Source organism: Acomys minous (assembly GCF_964271855.1).
Source record: "Acomys minous genome assembly, chromosome: 2".
Lineage (NCBI taxonomy): Eukaryota > Metazoa > Chordata > Mammalia > Rodentia > Muridae > Acomys > Acomys minous.
Window position 1 is genome coordinate 136,747,738 of NC_140484.1, and position 20,916 is coordinate 136,768,653.

Below are 20,916 nucleotides of genomic sequence, written 5' to 3' on the forward strand. Positions count from 1 at the left end.
CCCACTTTGGGATCCTCAGGACTCATGCACATCTCAACAGAGCAATGCGTATCTGCAATTACAGCGTGCTCGCCGCGAGATTCAGTGCAAAGACACAGGATTCCCAGAAACGTGTGGACCAGCTAGCTATTCAGTGACAGACAAGAAGAACCCCTGTCTCTAGCACAGTGAAAGACGAAGACTAACACCTGGCCACGGTCGTCCACACCCATGCCAGGGCACACTCGTGACAGAGCCCACAGAAATGCATACACACATACACAAAAAGTCTCTCTGCCCTCCCTCTCTCCCTCCCTCCCTCCCTCCCCCCCCCTCTCTCACACACACACACACACACACACACACACACACACACACACACACATATGGGAAAAGGTCTGAGGAGCCATTAGAGAATGAATATGCCATAACAGAAAACTACAGACTGGGTGGCTTAAATAAGAGGAATAAGATTTTATTTACAATTCTTCAGCTGCAAGTCTTAGGTCTAGGTACCAGCAGATTCAGCTCTTTGCGATGGTCATTGCTGGCTTTGCAAACACCTGCCTCCTCATTGTGCCCCATGTGCTCATTTGCTCATCCCTGTGAATGCAGAGAGCAGGAGGGAAGGAAAGGGAGGCAGGTCGGTACCCATCTCCTTCTCTTATGAAGACATCAGTTCTCCGGATCCTTTATGGCCGTGCTTAAGCATCCTTACTCCCTGCAAAGCATCTCAACCTCTTACAACCCCTGTTGCACGGGTTGGGACCTGCACTCACCAGGGTTTCCTCACTCTCACTATACTTCTGCTTCTTGAAGCTCTGAATTTCATTGTGCTGTCCACTTTCCTTTATCCCTTAGGAGAGCCAAAGCCTTTGGAACCAACCCCTCTGTTACTCACATTACGCTTTGTCACATTCCTCACAGTGCCTTCCCTGTGCCTAGCTTACATTCCAGACCCCATTTCTTTGTTCCTTGTCCCTGTGTTTTGTGGTATTTGGTTGGTTGGTTTGGTTTTATTGTCTTAATATTTGGGTCGGGTGACGACTCAATGAGTAAAGTGCTTGCTGTGTAGGCACGAGGACCTCAGTTCAAATCCTAAGAATCCACACAAAGCTGAGAGTTCAGCAGATCATATCTGCAGCCCCAGTGTTCCTACTCCAGATGGGAGGTGCACACAGGGAGAATCCTCAGAAGCTTGGGAGCCAGCTAGCTGCCTGGTATGCGCACTGGAGAACAACGAGCAAGAGACCTTGTCTCCAACAAGGTAAAGACAGGGACAGACACCTAGAATTGTCCTCTGACCTCCACACGGAGCTGTGGCATGTGTGCACACATCCCCACCACACACATTCTCTCTCTCTCTCTCTCTCTCTCTCTCTCTCTCTCTCTCTCTCTCTCTCCTTCCCTTCCTCCCCCTCCCTCCCTCCCTCCCTCTCTCTCTCTGTCTCTCTCTGTCTCTCTCTGTCTCTCTCTCTCACACACACACACCAGTCTGTAGCTCCTGAGCATACCAAAACCACAAATCTACTGTATGAGTTAAGATTTCTATTGGGTTGCTATGGCAATAGTAAAAAAAAAAAAAAGAGAGAGAGACTTGAGAGGGTGGAGGGTTTTTTTTTTTTCCTTATGCAGAAGAACTGAAGATGGTAAATATCATTTCAGAGTAAAGAACATCCAGGCTTCTTCCTCCTGTCACCCTGACACCTCTCCCACATTGCCTCCATGTGGGGCATCAAAGGTGGCTTGCCCTCACAGCTCCAGTCAGTGGGCAGGAGGGGAGGGGCCTGCTCCTCCCCTCTAACACCTTCATCTGGAAGCCTTGCTCTGTCTCTTCCTTGCATAGCCACTATCCTGGCCATCAAGCCACACTCCACCACAGGTGGGGGGGGGGGGAGGAATATAGTTGCTATCTGGTTGCTTACAACTTGGCTACAGCCTTCCACTGCTGATCCCCTTTTACACTTGCCAGTGAGATCGAGTCTGTACTTCTATCAAAAGTGAGTGTAACTGCTGAGAAATAAGCTGTGGTTCTCTACAGCAATAAACCCTCTTGACCCCGCTGAGCCATCTCTCCAACCTCTCAACATACTAAACATACTACTGACGGCGCGTAAAGCCAGGGAACCCTGTGAAGAAATGACAGCCGCTGTTACAAGCTGGAGAGTGGAGGGGGGCACGAAACAAGGGCCTGAAGGTGATGTCTAGCTAAGAGCAGTGACCCTACAGCAGCCAGCGAAACACCAGAGACGTCTAGTCCTTCCTGACTTTCTGGAAAAGACTTTGGTGTAAATGATAGCTTGTAACACCCTGAACAGAGAATTCAGCCACATTGGGCAGATTTCTGGCCAACAGTTCTGTGAACTAATAAATGAATGGCTTTAAGCCACTTTGTCTGTTGCAGTTGCTATAGACAAGGGATGCACCTTTCAGTTAAGTGCGTGGAGACCCTCACCAGCTACACCGGGAAGACAGCAGGGTTTTATAAAGATGGCAGTGACAACTCATGACACAGCAAGTTAAGGGGTGAGGCCAATTCAGATGGGACATGATAGTGTATTAAAGTCATAGAAAGAATGTAGAAGTTGGATCTAAAAACTGCCCGGGAAGTAGGGAGGCAGAACATAGAGTGCTTGCAGGTAGAGGGTGTGAGAGGGAAGTGAGAGAAGACTCCCTGAGACCTTTCTGAATAAATAACTGAGTAAAACTGATAAGAGAAGCCATGTCCCAGGCGTGTTACTTTTGATGAATTCTTTTCATCTCACTGAGAACTATAAACTTAGGCCCGATATTATTTTTGAATTTATTATTATTTTGTTTGAGGAATTTTAAATGAGCATACATACATACATAGTATCAGGTTTGATTTTGGCATTTAAGAACTATTCTTGTTAATTCTCCTACCATCCTCTTCTCCTGTGTCTCCTGACCCTCTCTTCCCCCTTCCAACCTTGTACAGCCTCCTTTCCACTCTCATGTCATATGCGCCATTGGCCTCTTCCACTTCCTTAACTTCTCTTCTCCTCTCATGGTCTCCTATGCACACATGTCTACTTACATGTCCACATATAAAAATCATATGCTAGGATCTGCATATGAGAGAATATTCTAATTTTTTTGTCTTTCTGGGTTAGTTGGCTTAGTGCAACATTTTTTCAACAATATTAACTTAACTGCGAATTTCATTTGTGTTTACTGCTAGCATTGTGTATTGGCACTACAATTTCAATATCCGTTCATCTGATAAATATATAGGAATGATCCATTTTCTTGTGGCTCTGACTAATGCAGCAGTAAACATGGGTGTGCAAGAGTTTTTGTGGTAGGACATGGAGTCATTTGGGTATATGCCCTGGACAGTATAGCTGGGGTATATGGCAGTTTGCGTTTTCTTTTTTTTTTTTTAACTGTATTTTATTTATCATTATTATTGAGTGTTCACATGTATGTATGATACGTGTGTTTGGGGGAGTGTTTGTGATATGACACAAATGTAGAGATCAGAGGACAATTTTATAGATTAGGTTCTTTCTGTGGGTACCAGGGATAGAATGCCAGATCATCAAGCTTACTTGTGTGTTCAGGTGTTCGAGTGTGTGCATGTGCCCACACTTTTTTTGAGTGTGTGTGTGTGTGTGTGTGTGTGTGTGTGTGTGTGTGTGTGACTGTGCCCAAAGCTGATGTTGGAGATTTACTTTAGTTGCCATTCAACCTTGATCTTTGGGGCAAGGTCTCTCAATCAAACTCTGAACTCACAACATATGCCTAGTTTCACTAGGCAGATTTCTGTGGGTCTCCCTTGTCTCTGCCTTCATAGGCTGGAATTGCAATGGCCTGTCATACATAGGATGAACGTGATTGGGGAATCACCCTCCAAGACAGTCAGGAAGATATCTCTGCAGAATCCTAATCTACATGAACACAGAGGAATTTTAATCCATCCAGCAACATGGCTGCTTTGGGAAAGATTCACATCCAAAGACCTAGGACTGTGTGATTAAGCTGGAATACAGACACACCCTTAGTACATACCTTTAACCCCTCTGGCTGGAATTTAGTGCACACTTTTAATCCCAAACACTGAAATCTAATTGGGAGGTGGACAAAAAGGATCATAGAAAAAAAATGACAGATAAGTCAGAGATAAGATTCACCCAACTCTCAGGAGAACAGAAAGGAAAGAGAAGCTACTTAAGAGCAGGGCAGAAAAAGAGCAAGAGAGTTTGTTAGGACAATACAGTAGAGGTTAAGAGTGCAATACAGTTCAGTGCAGATGATGCGGCTCAGTTGAGGTCATGTAGCTCAGTGTGTAGAGTTCAGAGGCAATTTTTCCAATCAGAGCAATTCGTTGAATAGCTAAGAGAGGCCATTTTGAATCATTTAGTGTGGAGAGGAGTTCTGAGCCAGAATAGCTGAGTTGAACCAGCCAGCCAGAGTTCAGAAAGAATGCTGGGCAAGGCCTTCAACCTCAGCACTTGTAAGGCAGAAGTAGAGGTGATCTGAGTTCAAAGCCAGCCTACAGAGTGAGTTCCAGAACAACCAGGGCTACATGGGAAAACCTTGTCTCTAAAAACAAAAGTAAAACAAATAAACAGAGCTCAGAAAGAACTAGAAAGGGTGAGCTTACTTAGCAGTAAGTCTTGGAGAGCGAAAACATTGTCAGCCTAGGTTAGCAGGCAGAGGGTGGAAGTTGAAGCCTTCAAGGTCTGAGCTTGCCAAAGATTAGATTGTGCAAAGGCTAAAAGCTTCCAGGCCTAGTCCTAGAATACTTAGACAAAAACACTCTGGGCTCAGCCCAAGCCATATATTCATAAAGCTCAGGTACCACTCTCATCTCATCCCATCATCTGAAGAAATAAAAATATTTACACACCAGATTAGATAGACGGGTATTGAAGGAAAAGAGAACACTCCAGAAAGCATATGCAAAGTCCATGTGACTGGAAAAGCAAAAGCTGGGAAAGGGCACTTTTTTCCTTCATTAATTTATTTGTTCATTTTATATCCCAATCACAACCCCACTCCCTCTTCTCTCCCCAGTCCCACCCTCCCACCTACATCCCCCATGCTCCTTTTTCCCCCCACCCCACTCCCCCACTCCTGAGTACCAACCCACTCTAGCACATCACATCACATCAGGACTAAGTGCCTCCTCTTTCACAGAGACAAAACAAAGCAGCCCTGCTAGGGAAACAGGATACAGAGGGAGGCAACAGAGTCCAAGTCAGACACAGCCCCTGCTCCAACTATTAAGGGACCTACTTGAGAACCTAGCAGCCCATCAACTTCATATGTGTAGGGGGCCTAGGACCAGTCCATGTTTATTCTTTGGTTGGTGGTTCAGTCTCTATGAGCCCCCACAGGCCCACATTAGTTGGTTATTTTAGGTCTTCTTGTAGTGTCCTTAAACTTTCCAGCTCCCTCAACCCCTAACTCTTCCACAAGACTCCCTGAGTTCTGCCTAATGTTTGGCTGTGGGTCTCTGCATCTGTTTCCATTATCTGCTGGATGAAGCCTCTCAGACAATCCTTGGCTGCAAGGATAGCAGTGTATCATTAATAGTGTCAGGGGTTGGGTCTCTGCCATGGGGTCTCAAGTTGAGCCAGCCATTGGTTGGGTATTCTTCCCTCAATCTCTGCTCCATCTTCTATCCAGGCACATCTTATAGGCAGGACAAATTTTGAGTCAAGAGTTTTGTGAGTTGGGTGGTGTCCTGGGAGGAGCACATTAAAGAAGACCACTGTGTCTACAGCAGGAGAAACAAAAACTACAGAGCCACCTAAAGAAGTCAGTAGATGCCAAACTATGAGAGCTTCATAGATCCATCCCTGTCTCCTAACGGCAAAGGTAGGTAGGTCGGCATAACTCAAACAGTTTTCTGAACATAGGACTCGGGACCTATCACAGAGGGATGGGTGTAAAGAGGCACCAGCAAAGTGCACTCGCCATCCTGGGAGCCTGGGACTGGAGCACAAGAGACTGTTGGACACAAGCAGAATGACTCAGTAGCTAAAATCAACAGGACTTTGTGACTGAATGTGGGAGCAATGGAGCTATATTCCCCAGGAAGCAGACTCGAAAGCTGAGATTACTGGGAAGGGCGGTCCCTAAGGAGTACTCTCAAAGTCTACACCTGTGCAAGAGCAGATGAAAATCACACTGGGAAAATCGAGAGGCTGAGCAGTAGTTCAGACCCAACAGAGTCCTCAGCCAACCTCAAAGGAGGAGCTGGGGTGCTGTGAACAGACTGTCCTTCGGGGCTAAGGAGCCCAGGGCAAGTTCCTCTGTGCTGATCAGTCACTGGATGCAGGATATCCCAGGAAGACTTTGTGATTTTGAAGGAGCTGGTACTCTGCGCTGACAACTTCTGAAGGGGACTGATACTTGAGAGCCATCTTCTAGGCAATGAATTGTTTCTTTTTGAGGAGTCTGAGTTTCATGTCACAACATCCCTTACTGGGGTAGAGGGGCATAGCCAAGTTAGGACAATTCTAAGGTTTCCTTTTTTTTATTTTTGCTTTTATGTGTCTATGTGTTATGAATGTTTTATCTACATGTATGTGTGTACAGCACCTGAGTGCTTGGTATCCACAAAGGCCAGAAGAAAGCAATGGATCTGTTGAAACTGGAGTTGAGAATCACCTAGCCAGTGCTGGGACCCAAGCCCAGGTCCTGTAAGGGCAGCAAGTGCTCTTAAGAGCTGAACCATCTCTCCCGCCCTGATTCCTACATTTTTTTCAATGTGTACATCTTAATGGTTGTACGTAGGACTGTGTGTTCCAATCTCTGGGCTCATTGGGTAAAATCCCCCTTATAGTGGGAGCTCTTTAGGGACAGACTGACTGCATGGGAAAATGGCACACAGTCCCACAATTGATACCTGGATACATAGTTTGCTCGGTAAGTGAACGCAATCGGCATCTATTTCCATCTCCTGCCACCCCCGCCCTGCGTTTCCTTTGTCCCCTTGTTCCTCAGTGCTCAGTGCTACCACCATCCAATGTGGGAAAAGCTCATCGGATTATCAGAGATACCACCTGTGCCGGAGCTGAGCAAACAGCACATCAAGTTCCTCTGAATCAGGGCTCTCAGAAGAGCAAGGGGGGGGACAGTGGAGCAGGAGGGGGGAAGAAGAGCAAGGGGGGGACAGCGGAGCAGGAGGGAATGGGTGCTGATATCCCAGGCTTAACCCTTTCCAGTGCTGTGGTCCTCATGAACTCGGTGCTGACTGATCAGGGCCTTTCCAAAACAGTCACAGGATACCAATTCTGAATTCCCCATGTGTCCAGACTCCACCCAACCCTTAATTCTCTCTTCCTCCATGGATGCCCCTCCCCACCCCATCCCCACCCCCGCCCCACCTCTGACAGCCACTTTGGGAGTCCATACTGGAATCTCCTTGGAATGGAGGAAAGTGGAAGAAACAAGGCTGAAACAGTAGATGAGGCCTGTCCTACCTCAGGAAGCTGAGTCCACGGCCGTCTTGCGCACCACAGGCACCTTCAGCGTTGTCCTCTCCCGTCACACCCCGGTGACCCAGTCCTTTTCCACCCTCCTCTCGTGGGAATGCAACACTCTACACCAGTGCTGAGGGCAAACAGGGAGCATCAGAGGTTTGGGTTTGGGGGGGGCGCGGGGGGGGGGGCAGCGGGTGGACGCTGCCTAGAGACAAGGGAGATGACCAAGCTGCCTGCTTCCTTCCTATCTTTCGCCTGGGTCAGGGCCAGGACTAGAACCCTACTACATCTCAACTCAGTCCATTTAGTGCAGCTCTTTCTTTGATTTCTGGCCACTCTCAATGCCCCCACTGCAGTCTTAACTCGAGGTAGCCGTTTCCCTTGTACAGTCTTCGTGTGAGCAACAGCAGCCTTCTGGGACCCTCTTGGAAGCAGAAGCCTGGGTTTTGGGTTTCAGATAGGAGATGGAGTGTGCCAAGGCAGAAGAAGCTACTGCTACTTAAGCCCTCACAAAAGAACTGTAAGGAGCTAAGGTAATTGATACTGTGGTGGTCACTGCAGCCAATGCGGCAGAGCACCGTAACTGCAGCTCCAGGCAGGCTAAGGCACCTGCTCTTTAGCTGGGGACCCTGGGGTGGAACCGGATCACCACTGCCACCTCCAAGTTTTCTAAATCACAAACGATACTTGACCCCACAGCAGCTACTCACTCCGCCCCCCCCCCCCCCGCCTCCATCATGCCATCCCCTTCCTCAGGCAGGCGCACAGGCGCCCGTGTGTACAACACACACACACACACATACACACACACACACACACACACACACACACACACACACACACACACACACACACACGAATTTCCAGAACTGGGGGCATTGGTATGAGAGGTGGGCAGAAAAGACGTCTCCAAGAGAAGACTGGAGAACCTAGCGCGGGGGCGAGCCTGGAGAGCAGTCACCCAGGAGCGCGCGCGCGGAACTCTGGAGCGGAGGAGGCGCGCCAAGTGTCACCTGGTGGGACAAAAGCCGCCCAGAGCCTGGGACCGGCTGGAACCCAGGGACGGCTGTTAGGGAAGTAGAGGGGTAGGGGCCAGGGCAGGGGGCGGGAACCAAGGGGGGCGGGCGATGTGGTGGGCGGAAGCCTGAGCCACCAGCGCTGTGGGAGCAGGTGGAACCGGTGCTGGAGCCCTCTTGGCGGAGCTGAGGGGCACTTCACGGGAGCCATGGATCTGCTCAAGCTGAACCGCAGTGTGCAGGGACCCGGACCCGGCCCAGGGTCTTCTTTGTGTCGCCCGGATGTCCCCGTTCTCAACAGCAGTAACGCCGGCAACCTCAGCTGCGAGCCCCCTCGTATCCGCGGAACCGGGACCAGAGGTGGGTGCCTCCCTAAGCCCTTCTCATTGCACTCCATAGTACTAATGGAGAACCCGACCTTTACACTGTCAACTGCCCATAGCTTTCCCTGGTAGCACTTCCTCAGCTTCCACACAGGTCCCACCTCTCCACACACTGTGTCCCCCAAGCTCGTATAACTCCATCACACCTTCACACCATCTGGGCCCCTGACCCCATACTTGCTCTGCCGTACCCACGACTTCTGGTCGTCCCCAGGCTCAGCCCCACACAGCTGGAAAGCAAAGACCTCTTCTTGCCAGCAGGTCTAGCACTCTTTTCCTTTAACATCCAGAGCCAGCACTGGAGACCCGGAACAGGTGAAAGAAAGGCAAAAAGAAGGAGGCTGGGTGAGGAGGGCCAGCCGGGACTGCCTGCATGGGAGACCAGAGCTGTAATCGTCTCCCACCCAAACTCAGCCTTCCCAAGAAAAGATTCTCAAATCTAAATTTTGCCCGCACTAAAGGATGCTGCCTTTCTTGTTTTCATCTGTCCCCAAACTCCTCCGCTCCCAGAGCCAAGTCCTTCATCTCCCCCCATGCCTTCTCTGGATCTCTGATGGTCCCAGAGTCCCTTCCAAGAGCCAGCTTCCCCTGGCATCGGTCACCCCATCCTTTTGTGTCATCACCTTCCCTCCCCACTGCTTTCACTCATCCTGTCTTCAAAGCGACTCTCACCCCTCCCATCAGCTAACATCTTCATTGCGTCAATGGGCATCTTACAACGCATTCTCCCCTTCCCGTACTCATATTTACATGTAATGTTTAAGGACTGTTTGTTAGGCTAAGTGTTGGGGACAACCAGAAAGAACTAGACACAGTCTGCAGTCCCATCACTCTGCAGCCAACTACACAGGGACAGAGATCACTGGGAAAATCACAGCCTGGAAGTCCCACAAAAGGGTCTGATTGGAATATGGACACCCAAAGGAGCTGGGGGGTCTGACAATCTCACTGAGGTTGGAACCTGGGAGCTTGGGTTCATTAAACAGAAAGGAAAGGAGTTAGAGTCTATGTTCAAGAAGTAAGCATTGGAATAAATTGTAATCTACATATTTACTTACCCCATAAAACAGTCCATGCTTTCTGGGTTTGGCTGTTACCCACTGTCACTTAGATTCTTTCATTCAGGAAATATTTATTGAACCAGAAACTGTGCTAGGCAACAAGGATCCGAGTTTAACAAAACTGACACAACCCTACCTCATGGAGCTCTGAGTTTATAGGGGAAACAAGCTAGGAACAGCGGCTCAAAGAGGAGAAAGATGGTGAATATACAAGAGGGGTTATCTCCAGCCTGCCCTACCCTTGGGAATTAGGACTGGCTTTCTGGGTAGCGGGATATATGTTGAAGTAGAAAAATACAACAGATACAAGAAGCACGACGTGTCTTAGGCAAAGACATTCTGTCCAAAAAGCTCCAAGTTTAAGGCATACCACATTTATTGAGTACAACATAGTTTTTGAATGGCTGGAACATGTACACTAAAGGTACATAATAACACTCAGGCTGGACCAGCCTGGACTATTTATGGAGCACTTTATAGCCCTTGCTAAAGAGTTTATCCTGAGGCACTGGGATCCACTGAAGGATGCGGCAGTGCTGCCAGGATTCGTTGCATGGCTTTGAGACTGGATGGGTGCATGAGATGGGACGCAGGGTACTTTCGAAAGCTATTACGTTACACAGATCTGGCTGAAAGATGATGCTAGCCTAGAAGGAGGTGCTGGCGGTAGGGATGCAGAGAAGTGGACGGATCTGAGAGCCACTCCTGGAAATGAAATCAACAGAGCCTGAAGATTGATTTAGAAGCAGAGAGGGTGGGCGAGGTCAAGGGATGGAATCCAGCCTCTGGTTTGGGAAATTAAAAGGATGTAGGTGGCACATCATGAGGAAGACAATCAGGGAGGGGCTGGGTATGCACTTCATGGTAGAACACTTGCCTAGCAACTGCAAGACCCTGGGTCCTGTTCCCAGTAACAAAGGAACAGAAGTAGTTTTGGAAGAGGGGATTATTATAAACTCAGTTTGGAACTCGAAGAGTTCAAATAATGATGGTTACTCACCAAAGCTGTTGGATCCAGAGATCTGACACTTACCTTGGAGGTCTGAGCTGAAAATATAGACTTGAAAAGTCTTCACCTAGAAGGAGTACTGGGAACCATAGGAATAGGCAAGTTTGTTTATATATATATTTATATATATATTATATATATAAATATATATTATATATATATATAAAATGAGAACAGGGATCCTACAGAAGCCTGGTATTTAAGAGCAACGCAGAGGGGGAGATTCCACGAAGAGATTCAAATGAAACAGAACAGTAGCTGTGTCTTTGCAGAATGCGAGGAAAGAGTTTTGACGGAGGTAGAGTAAGTGAGACCAAATGTTGCTGTGATGAGTCAGAGATGAACAAAGCAGCCTCACTGGCGGTGCTCACACACCATAACTAGTTCTTAGGAGGAGATGTGGACACCAAGACCTGACTCAGAAGGTGGAGGACTGGGCCTCAGGGAAGGGATTGCAAGGAGTGAACAACAGTAGTTAGGCAAAAAAATCCACGAAGTAGGGGTGTGAGGGAGAAAAACAATAGGACAGTGGTAGAAATCCTATGGGGTTGAGGAAAGGTAGGGATGTAGCAAAGCATTACCTTTTAAAAAAACAGAATTTGTTTTGCTCAGGCTGACCTCAAAATGGTGGGTTCAAACAATGTTTCTGCATTAGCCCCTAGCATAGCAAGGACGACAGATTTGCTACACCCTGGATGTTTAAAATTAGAGAAAGATCAAGAAAGAGGTTTAAAGGTTCTGATACTAAGGAGGGCAGCCTGTAGAGCAAGGGTCCCTGAAGAAGCAAGATGTATGGTGATTCAGAGCCCACGTACAAGGACCAGTCTTATTTATCTGGAGGTTGTTGCTTGCACACACCAGGTTGTTGCCCAGGTGCTCAGAAACCACACGCAAAGACTGTTGTTGGCCAGTCTCCCTAGAAGAATAACCCCACAGATGCATATGTCAACTGGGCTCACTACAACGCTACCAAGAAAAATTAGGATGCTGTGCACTCTAATGTCAGACAAACCTGTGCCTTTACCATTAGCTCAGACGCTGTCCACAATAAAATGGCCGACACCAACACCCACATTAGTATTGTCCACACTCATTTAGAAGTTATTTGTCTATCACATGCTAGGCTTATTATTACCTACAAAATACCAGCTCCCCATGACTGCTTTAAGTAAACCTTCTCCAGGGCTGGAATGGTGCCTCAAGGGTTAAGAGCACTGTCTGCTCTTCAGGAGGTCCTGAGTTCAATTCTCAGCAACCACATGGTGGCTCACAACCATCTGTAACACGATCTGATGCCGTCTTCTGGCTTACAGGCATACATGCAGATATATAGAGCTCTCATATATATACTAAAATAAACATTCTCCAGATATTACCCAGAAAACCATAGAGTATCATTCATAAGTACCCAGCTATTTTCAACTGAGACTCTATGATCACTCAGATTCTTAGCTATTTCACACAATCAAGATTAACATGTTAACTGAGTTAAATGTGTTAACATCTGACATTTATACTCAAATGTCCTGGATATTACTACCACCTCCTCTGTCAGGGCCACCATCACTTGATTCCCCCTCCCCCGCCCCCTGATTCACATACAGAGCTCTGCATATAACCCATGATTCCTGAAGATGTCACCTACAGACTAAGGTGTGTCTTAGTCTTGGCTATTGTCTTCGCTTATTCCAAAGTCATCACCGTGACTCTGCTGCTCTTTAAACTTAAGCACAGCCTATAGTCAGTGTGCTATTACCGTTAGACATGGAGATGCTACCTTTCCCCAGTCATCTCACAAAGAAGTAAGGGTTAACTTCACCTACGTGTTCTCAAACACTAAAGCGCTACTCAACACTCTGCTGTTACCAGCTCAGCCTCTGCTTCCTTGCTCAGTGCCACTGATGCTTGGATGTCTCCCTCGCACCCAGTTATTGTCCTCAGCCAGCTGAGCACTACGCATGCTCACCGCAGAAGGCTGACATGAGTACCGCACTGCCATCTCTGTTGATGAGTAAGCAGGTCCAGCACACCAGGGGGGAAGGCCCTGGCTGCTTCAGTCTCTGTAAAGTCTTTCTTAGAAGAGCCTGTTTGTTTTGTTTCTAGATAGGCTGTCATTCATGTGCCCTATGCTGGTTTTGAACAGCTGATCCTCCTCCTGCCTCCAATCCCTGGGATTCCAAGCATGTTCCACCACACTTGATTTAGGGGGTGCAGGGGACCAACCCTTCCGGCTTTGGGCATGCTCTGTAAGCTCTCTACCAGCTGAAGCACGTCCTCAGTTCGTATCTATTACTTGTTTTGGATTATTGTCTTGATTCTTGTACTCACACTTTTCTGCCGTCATCTGGATGATCACACACACAAACACACACACACACACACACACACACACACACACACACACCACACTAATGCATATAGTCATACACCAACACACGCAATTTCACACACTCTCTCACAGTGCTCACATGCACACTCAAGTACGTGTTCACACACACACACTACACATTCACACACATTCGCTAGACACTTGCTTGTCACACTTGCTGTGACTTTATCCTCTTGTTTTCAGAAAATTCCAAGTACATTAAGAACTTCATAGGTGGGTGTGCTGGCACACGCCTTTAATCCCAGCACTCAGGGAGGCAGAGGCAGGTGGATTGCTGTAGGTTTGAGGCCAGTCTGGTCTATAAAGTAAGTCTAGGACAGCCAAGGTTGCACAGAGAAGCCCTGTCTCAAAAAACAAAAAAAAAAAAAAAAAAAAGAAAAAAGAAAAAAAGAACTTTATAAAGGAGAAGCCTAGCTTCATTTTTTGGGGTAACCACTAGCCAAGCTCAGGGGCACAGGTGTGAGCGTACCAGATGGAGGTGTGAGGAAGACGTGAGTTTCTTAGTGCTTGTGTAGTTCAAAATGTGACACCAGCCTGAACTGTGGTAATTACACTAGGAATTGGTTGCAGAAAGATCCAAAGGGTGTGAAAAAGATGGGGAAATTAAACAGGTTACGTTGGGTAAAGACAGAAGTAAGTGGACTTGATAAAAACAAAGAATTTTTTTTTTAATGCCACCTGCTCTTTTTTTTTTTTTTCCTGGCTTCAAGGGCTTCTGTAACAAAGACTTCCCTTCCAGAGTTTCTATTTTGTCCTTGAAAGCACACACACACACACACACACACACACCCCTCAAATTTGTCACACATAAACCTTTCATAACCTTTCCCTTTGGGGAAAAACCATAACTTGATCCAGGCGTGGTGGCATAAGTCCTTAATCTCAGTACTTGGGAAGTAGAAGCAGTAGGATCTCTCTGAGTTCAAAGCCAGCCTGATCTACACAGGGTCTATATAAAGAAACAGTATCAGAGAGAGAGAGAGAGAGAGAGAGAGAGAGAGAGAGAGAGAGAGAGAGAGAGAAAAGAAGAAGGAGGAGGAGGAGGAGGAAGAGGAAGAGCGCTTGAAAAGTACACATTCAACAGCAAGAGTGCTGCACAGAAACCAGCCTGTCAAATGCTATTGGTGCACCAAGATCCTTTAACATGTGACCCTCCTGAGATACCCAGGGAGAAAAGAGAGACACTAAAACAAAGTGAGGTGCCATGATGGAATATAGAAGAGGCAGGGGCAAAGAAGCATTTAGACTGATATCTGATTAGGAGAAAAAATAGTATTATGAATGTCAGGGCCTACAGCAGCTGTAGGAGGCAAAACATTTTAGGTATTCAGAGATCTAAGCAAGTAATGTTACTGCAAAGTCCTGTTTGAGGAATTCTTTTTTAAAGATTTATTTTAGTAGCCATAATTGTAGTGTGTGTGTGTGTGTGTGTGTGTGTGTTGTATGCAAGGACAAAAAATGACACTTGTGCAAGCAAAATAGTGCATCAGGTTCCCAGAATCCAGGATCTGGAATTACAAACAGTTGTGAGCCAACTGACACAGAAGTGCTCTTTATACCTTTAAGCCTGCTCTCCAGGTTCCTGTTCGAGGATTTCTAATAAGTAAATAAGTAAGTAAATAAATAAATAAATAAATAAATCTTATTCGAGTCCTACAACTTCCAAATAAGCTAGTTATCGTTATGAGACCATAAAACAGTTTAGAAACTAAACCAAGAGTCAGCAAAGAGAAGAGGGCTAGCAGTTAAAGAAGAGAAGGGTGTATCTCTGGCCCCTTCCTACCCCACAGTGTAGAAGACTTTGTCCATCCTCTCTTCAAGTGCCAATCTCCTTGACACTGAGGCTATGGGTATGGATGACTCAGTCCACTTCAATTCAATGCAATTTTGTTCAGGTTTGCATGCTTATAATACAGGTCCAAAGATGAGTCTGTCTCCAAATAGACAATGACACAAATGAATGGGTCACCCTCCCATCTCTTCTGACTCACCCAGCAACATTGATCTCTCCTGGGGCTCCCACAGCTTCCTGTACATCTCTCAACCTCACTGCTTATCACACTTGTGTGGCAATTATCAGTTGAAGCATCTCAGATTTCCTCTCTACTGTAAGTTCTCAGATGGCAGGGAGTTTGTCATAGTCACCTCTTTGTCCCCAGTGTATGACACAAAGGGTGTGTTCTCTGCAAATGTCTGCTGAGTGAGAATTAATGTTTGGAGAATACCAAAGTACAAACCAGAAAGAAAAAAAAAGAGGGTTCTAATAAGTGGGGGGGGAATATAGGACATGCATGGGTCAAAGAAGTGGGAGTTAGCTCCAAATGAGGTGTCCAGGATAGCCTTTCCAAAGCAGTAGCAATCGGTTTGATTCTTGGTGGGTGAGGGATTTATAGATATTTAGCAAATTTAGGGAATAAGTTTGTGATGGGGGTGGAAGGGGGGGGGGAGGGGGAGGTGTTCTTCCCAAAGCTGAGAAACCAGCTTAAGAAGAGAGTCACGAGTGCTCATGATGCACTCAAAAAACTGAGTCATCGAGAGGCTTGAGTGGGAGCAGCACTGAGAGGAGGTGACAGTCCCGCAGGAGGGGTTGTAGGTAGAACAGAGGAGTGGATTGCTTTTCTCTTGCTTTGTTTTGGTTTTTAGAGAGGACAGATATGATCCAACATGGTTCTAAGGGGTGTGGATGGTCAAGGGTACATGGAGCTCCAGGGACATGGTCAGAAATTTCTTTTTTAAGATTCTATGTATCTAAGTACCCTGCTCTGTCTGCATGTACATCCACACATCAGAGCAGGACATCAGATCCCATTATAGATGGCTGTTGGGAATTGAACTTATGACCTCTAGAAGAGCAACCAGTGCTCTTAACTGCTGAGGTATCTCTCCAGCCCCCAGATTAGTGACTTTAAGAATAAGTATCCAACCAGCGATTCCCTAAAGTGTTCACAAAGAAAAGCAAGCATGGAACCAACCATAATGAGAGATGAACTTTTCTAAGGAAGAGTAGGGTTGGACCAACTCAACTAAGCCTCAGCATGTTTGACGATAAAGCATTTACTGCCATCGTTGTCATCGTCGTCGTCGTTGTCGTCATCATCATCGTCGTCATCGTCGTCGTCGTTTACTGACTACGTTGTCCCTGGAGATTAGAGAGTGCTCTCAAGGTGTCAGGACCTAGCTGGATATTTTGTTTTGGGAGTGAAGTGGGATATGTGGTCTAAACAAATGGGGCTCAGATTCTCCTACAGCCACCTCTCTTTTCTACCCAGAACTGGAGCTGGCCGTTCGAGTCACCCTCTATGCTGTGATCTTTCTTATGAGCGTTGGAGGGAATGTGCTCATCATTGTGGTCCTGGGACTGAGCCGGCGCCTGAGAACTGTCACTAACGCCTTCCTGCTCTCCCTGGCGGTCAGCGACCTCCTGCTGGCTGTGGCTTGCATGCCCTTCACACTCCTGCCCAACCTCATGGGCACGTTCATCTTCGGCACAGTCATCTGCAAGGCTGTTTCCTACCTCATGGGTAGGTGAGACAAACACTATCTTCCCTTTCGCCCTCTCCCTAAAGTCTTTGACAATAAATACAAAGTTTTTTTTTTTCCTCTTGGGGGTGGAGGAAATCGTGCTGGTGAGAATGCAGGGAGCGTGTCTCCCAAGATGATCCTTTCCTTTACCGTCGTTTAGGGGTATCAGTGAGTGTGTCCACGTTAAATCTGGTGGCCATCGCCCTGGAGCGGTACAGCGCCATCTGCCGACCACTCCAAGCACGAGTGTGGCAGACACGCTCTCACGCAGCTAGGGTGATCTTAGCCACGTGGCTGCTGTCTGGACTGCTTATGGTACCCTACCCTGTGTACACGGTGGTGCAACCAGTGGGACCTCGAGTGCTGCAGTGCGTGCATCGCTGGCCCAGTGCGCGTGTCCGGCAAACATGGTGAGGGCACCCACTTCCCTATTTTAGGAAGTCCCTTTTCCATCTCCATCAGATGCTTACACGCTCAGGCGCCCCCACCCCACCCCCTCGCCTCCCACCCAGAGCAGCCCTTCAGCTCCTCCAAGAATGTTCTCACCGAGCCCCTTCTGCACTCCCGCATTTGGAACTCCAATTTAGGGCCCCCTCACCAGTCTCTTGGCCTTCCCAGTTGGAATCCCCAAACTTTACCCCTGCCTCACTAGACATTCAAGTTTTTGCCTCTTCTTCTCCTGTGAGTGTCTGCAAAGGGACAGTGATCGGTCTGTGTTGTGTCTCCAGGTCAGTGCTGCTGCTAATGCTTTTGTTCTTCATTCCGGGTGTGGTTATGGCGGTGGCCTACGGGCTCATCTCTCGAGAGCTCTACCTAGGGCTTCGCTTTGATGGTGACAACGATAGCCAGACCCAAAGCCGAGTCCGAAACCAGGGAGGCCTGCCTGGTGGGGCAGCACCAGGTGGGTGAAAAGCGTGAGGGGGCGGGGCTTTGGTGATGGACATGACCTCCTCACTTGGGTGGGTCTAAAAGAAGCTTAGCAAGGAGGCCAGAAGCCCACTGTGAAAGCTGTGGGGAAAGGGCTTGGGCCCCTTCCTTGGGGAAGAGGTTGGGCTGCAGCTTAAGAGGAAGTCTGCCTTCTGCTTTGGTTATACCCACTGTGCTCTGTGCTTAGGTCCTGTCCACCAGAACGGGGCTTGCCGACCTGAGACCAGCCTGACCGGGGAAGACAGCGATGGCTGCTATGTGCAACTACCACGTTCCAGACTGGAAATGGCAACACTGACCACGCCCACTCCTGGGCCAGGCCCTGGCCCTAGGCCTAACCAGGCCAAGCTGCTGGCTAAGAAACGCGTGGTGCGAATGCTGCTGGTGATCGTTATGCTGTTCTTCCTGTGTTGGCTACCTGTGTACAGCGCCAACACGTGGCGCGCCTTCGATAGCCTAGGAGCGCACCGAGCGCTCTCTGGGGCCCCTATCTCTTTCATCCACCTGCTGAGCTATGCCTCTGCCTGTGTCAACCCCCTGGTCTACTGTTTCATGCACCGCCGCTTTCGCCAAGCCTGCCTGGATACATGTGCTCGCTGTTGCCCACGACCACCTCGAGCTCGCCCCCGGCCTCTTCCGGATGAGGATCCTCCTACCCCCTCCATCGCTTCTCTGTCCAAGCTAAGCTATACCACCATCAGCACCCTGGGGCCTGGCTGAGGGGTTGGGGTAGTGGAGGATGACACAAGATAATCCCTAAACTGACACATCCAAACACATAAGAAACACAAACCGAGACTGATTAATCCAAGCGGACACCCGACCCCATGGCAGACCCCTACACTCAGAAAAATTGTATCCTTGCTGCCCCCACCTGAAACAGACAGGAATCACACAAGAAAGGAGGCATACTTCTGATATGGACACCTGGCACTGACCCCACTACATAGACGGACACAATGTCTGTCGGTAGCAGTGAATTTTCCCTACACAAGGGGAACTCTGACAAAACCGACTGGCTCCTCACATGCGCCCGTTAATGGCACTAGTCTATAGCGCCCACAGCCTAGTGCGGAACTGACTCAGGACACGGCAAGCTGTCCCCTGTTTGACCTCATCATTGCCTTCCATACGCAGCACTGAAATATCAACCGGCCTAATCACATGCCTTCCTGAACTGCGCCGGATCATTCAGGACTGAAAAGTCCCCTCATCCCTTTCCATTAGAGACTGCGGAAAGTCCCCCTCCCTCCTGCCCCTCCTCCCTCACCAGACCTAGCATCCTCCTGGACTTCCTGAGCTTCGGCAGGCAGGCGAGCAGGTGCGGCTTACATGAAGTTTCTTCATCTATTTGCTCCCATGACGACTCAACCCCTGTGTCCAACCTTGTGCAAAAGCCCTTGTTATGACAATAGATAGGGGTAACCGAATCTGTTTTGGATTCTCATCTTGAACCAACTCATACTCCTCCAGTGATGTGGTAGCAGGGATTCAATGTGGCAGACGGGATATCCATGACACTTCATGGCTTCTGAGCACATTCTCCCATTTGGTGCCATTGTTAAAGTACTAAGTTAGCAGTTGTTAATCTTTTGATGAAAAGATAAAAGATGAAAGACTGCATAAGACTCAGGTTATTCGATGTGCGTTTGAAACGCCAAGCATCAGACTGCAACAGGTACATAGAAGTTAATTAAAGAGTGAGGTCTCTTTTTATTACATACTTGATTTCCTTTAATGTCAGAAACTGGCCAAGAAACAATAGTTGAACAGTTCACTAGATGTAGCAACAAAGAGACCCCGGGGGTGATGGGATGGGGTGTGGGACTAGAGGTCAGTGTAAGTCTCAGAGCCCAACTTCCCTTTTGACCATAAAACTCCAGAGAAAGACAGAGAGTAGCAACTTCACCACTTCATAGAGAGGTGGGGGAGGAAGAAGAAGAGGAAGGGGAGGGGAGGACGGACAAGGATAATCAGAGGCAAACTATTGGGAGAGGAGAGATCTTTGATGCTTAGTCAGGGTTACTAGTGCTGTCATGAGACACCATGACCAAAAGCAAGTTTGGGAGGAAAGGTATATTTCGCTTACACTTCCACATCCTAGCCCATTATCAAAGAAAATCCGGCAGGAACTCAAACAGAGCAGGAACCTGGAGGCAAGAGCTGATGCAGAGGCCATGGAGGTGTGCTGCTTACTGGCTTGCTCTCCATGGCTTGCTCAACCAGCTTTCTTATAGAACCCAGGACCAGGGATGGCCCCACGCACAGTGAGCTGGGGCCTCTCCCATATGAATCCCTAATTAAGAAAATGCTTATATATAGCCCTAATTAAGAAAATGCTTATATATAGCCACGTCTTATGGAGGCATTTTCTTAATTGAGGGTCCCTCTTCTCAGATGACTTTAGCTTTCATCAAGTTGACATAAAACTCTCTAGCACACAGAAAAAAAAACAAAACAAAAAGAAAAAGTCTTAATTTAATTTAGGGGAAAATAGAAATAATTTTAGTGGGCCAGCGATGGCCCAGCAAGTAAAAATACCTCCTACTCACCTAATAACCTGAGTTCAATGAGTTCAGTCCCTGGGTCTGTTGATGGGAGGAGAGAATTGACTCCTCAAAGTTGTCCTCTGGCCTTCACCTATGCACTGTGGCTTGTGTACCTGCACTCACACATGCACCATACCACATGGCAATATTTAATCACTTTAAAATAAGAAATAACCACTAATAGCTCCTCAGCTAGGGTCTGGTACCTCATGAGCCCTTCCTTCTCCATGCTGAGTGTTGAGATAGAAGAGCCCAGGAGGACTTTGTGGTAAATAGACTCTAAATACACTGTATTTGTGTAGGAAATGTTTGAAGAATAAATTTTTAAATCTGTAAAAAAAACAACAAAACAACAACAACAACAAACAATACTGATATAAACTCTCAGGTGGAAGCAGGTAGACCCAAGTTTTATGAGACATGAGGTATACAAAATTTTGATGCCTTTACTAAAGAAAAAAAAAGACAAAGTTAGTGGATATATAAAATTGCTAGGTTCCTGACCCAGTACCTTGGGGAAAAAGTCTGTACAAGCAAGGAGCTCTGGAATGAACATTTCACTAGCCTTGTCTACCATCCACGCGGGAAAAAGGCTGGACAGAGGGAAGAGCAGTGAAAACAGAC

The 20,916-nt window shown here is 47.6% G+C and overlaps 1 protein-coding gene and 1 long non-coding RNA gene across 3 annotated transcripts; one reads left to right on the forward strand and one right to left on the reverse strand.

The window, feature by feature from the left end:
- Positions 1 to 466: 466 nt before the first annotated feature.
- On the reverse strand, positions 467 to 9,461 carry LOC311592057. Of its 2 annotated transcripts, none has more exons than XR_014777275.1 (3): positions 9,027 to 9,461; positions 7,437 to 7,566; positions 467 to 582 (listed from the first exon to the last, which is right to left on the reverse strand). It is a non-coding gene; the product is annotated as an uncharacterized lncRNA (long non-coding RNA). The 2 variants fall into 2 exon arrangements; XR_014777276.1 differs by lacking the exon at positions 467 to 582 and adding an exon at positions 5,799 to 6,435.
- CCKBR (cholecystokinin B receptor) lies at positions 8,553 to 19,443 on the forward strand. The gene is made up of 5 exons (XM_084772016.1): positions 8,553 to 8,812; positions 16,564 to 16,815; positions 16,977 to 17,226; positions 17,545 to 17,717; positions 17,931 to 19,443. Exons 1-5 carry the CDS (start codon positions 8,662 to 8,664, stop codon positions 18,461 to 18,463), a joined length of 1,359 nt encoding a protein of 452 aa, XP_084628142.1. The 5' UTR covers positions 8,553 to 8,661; the 3' UTR covers positions 18,464 to 19,443.
- Positions 19,444 to 20,916: the final 1,473 nt, after the last annotated feature.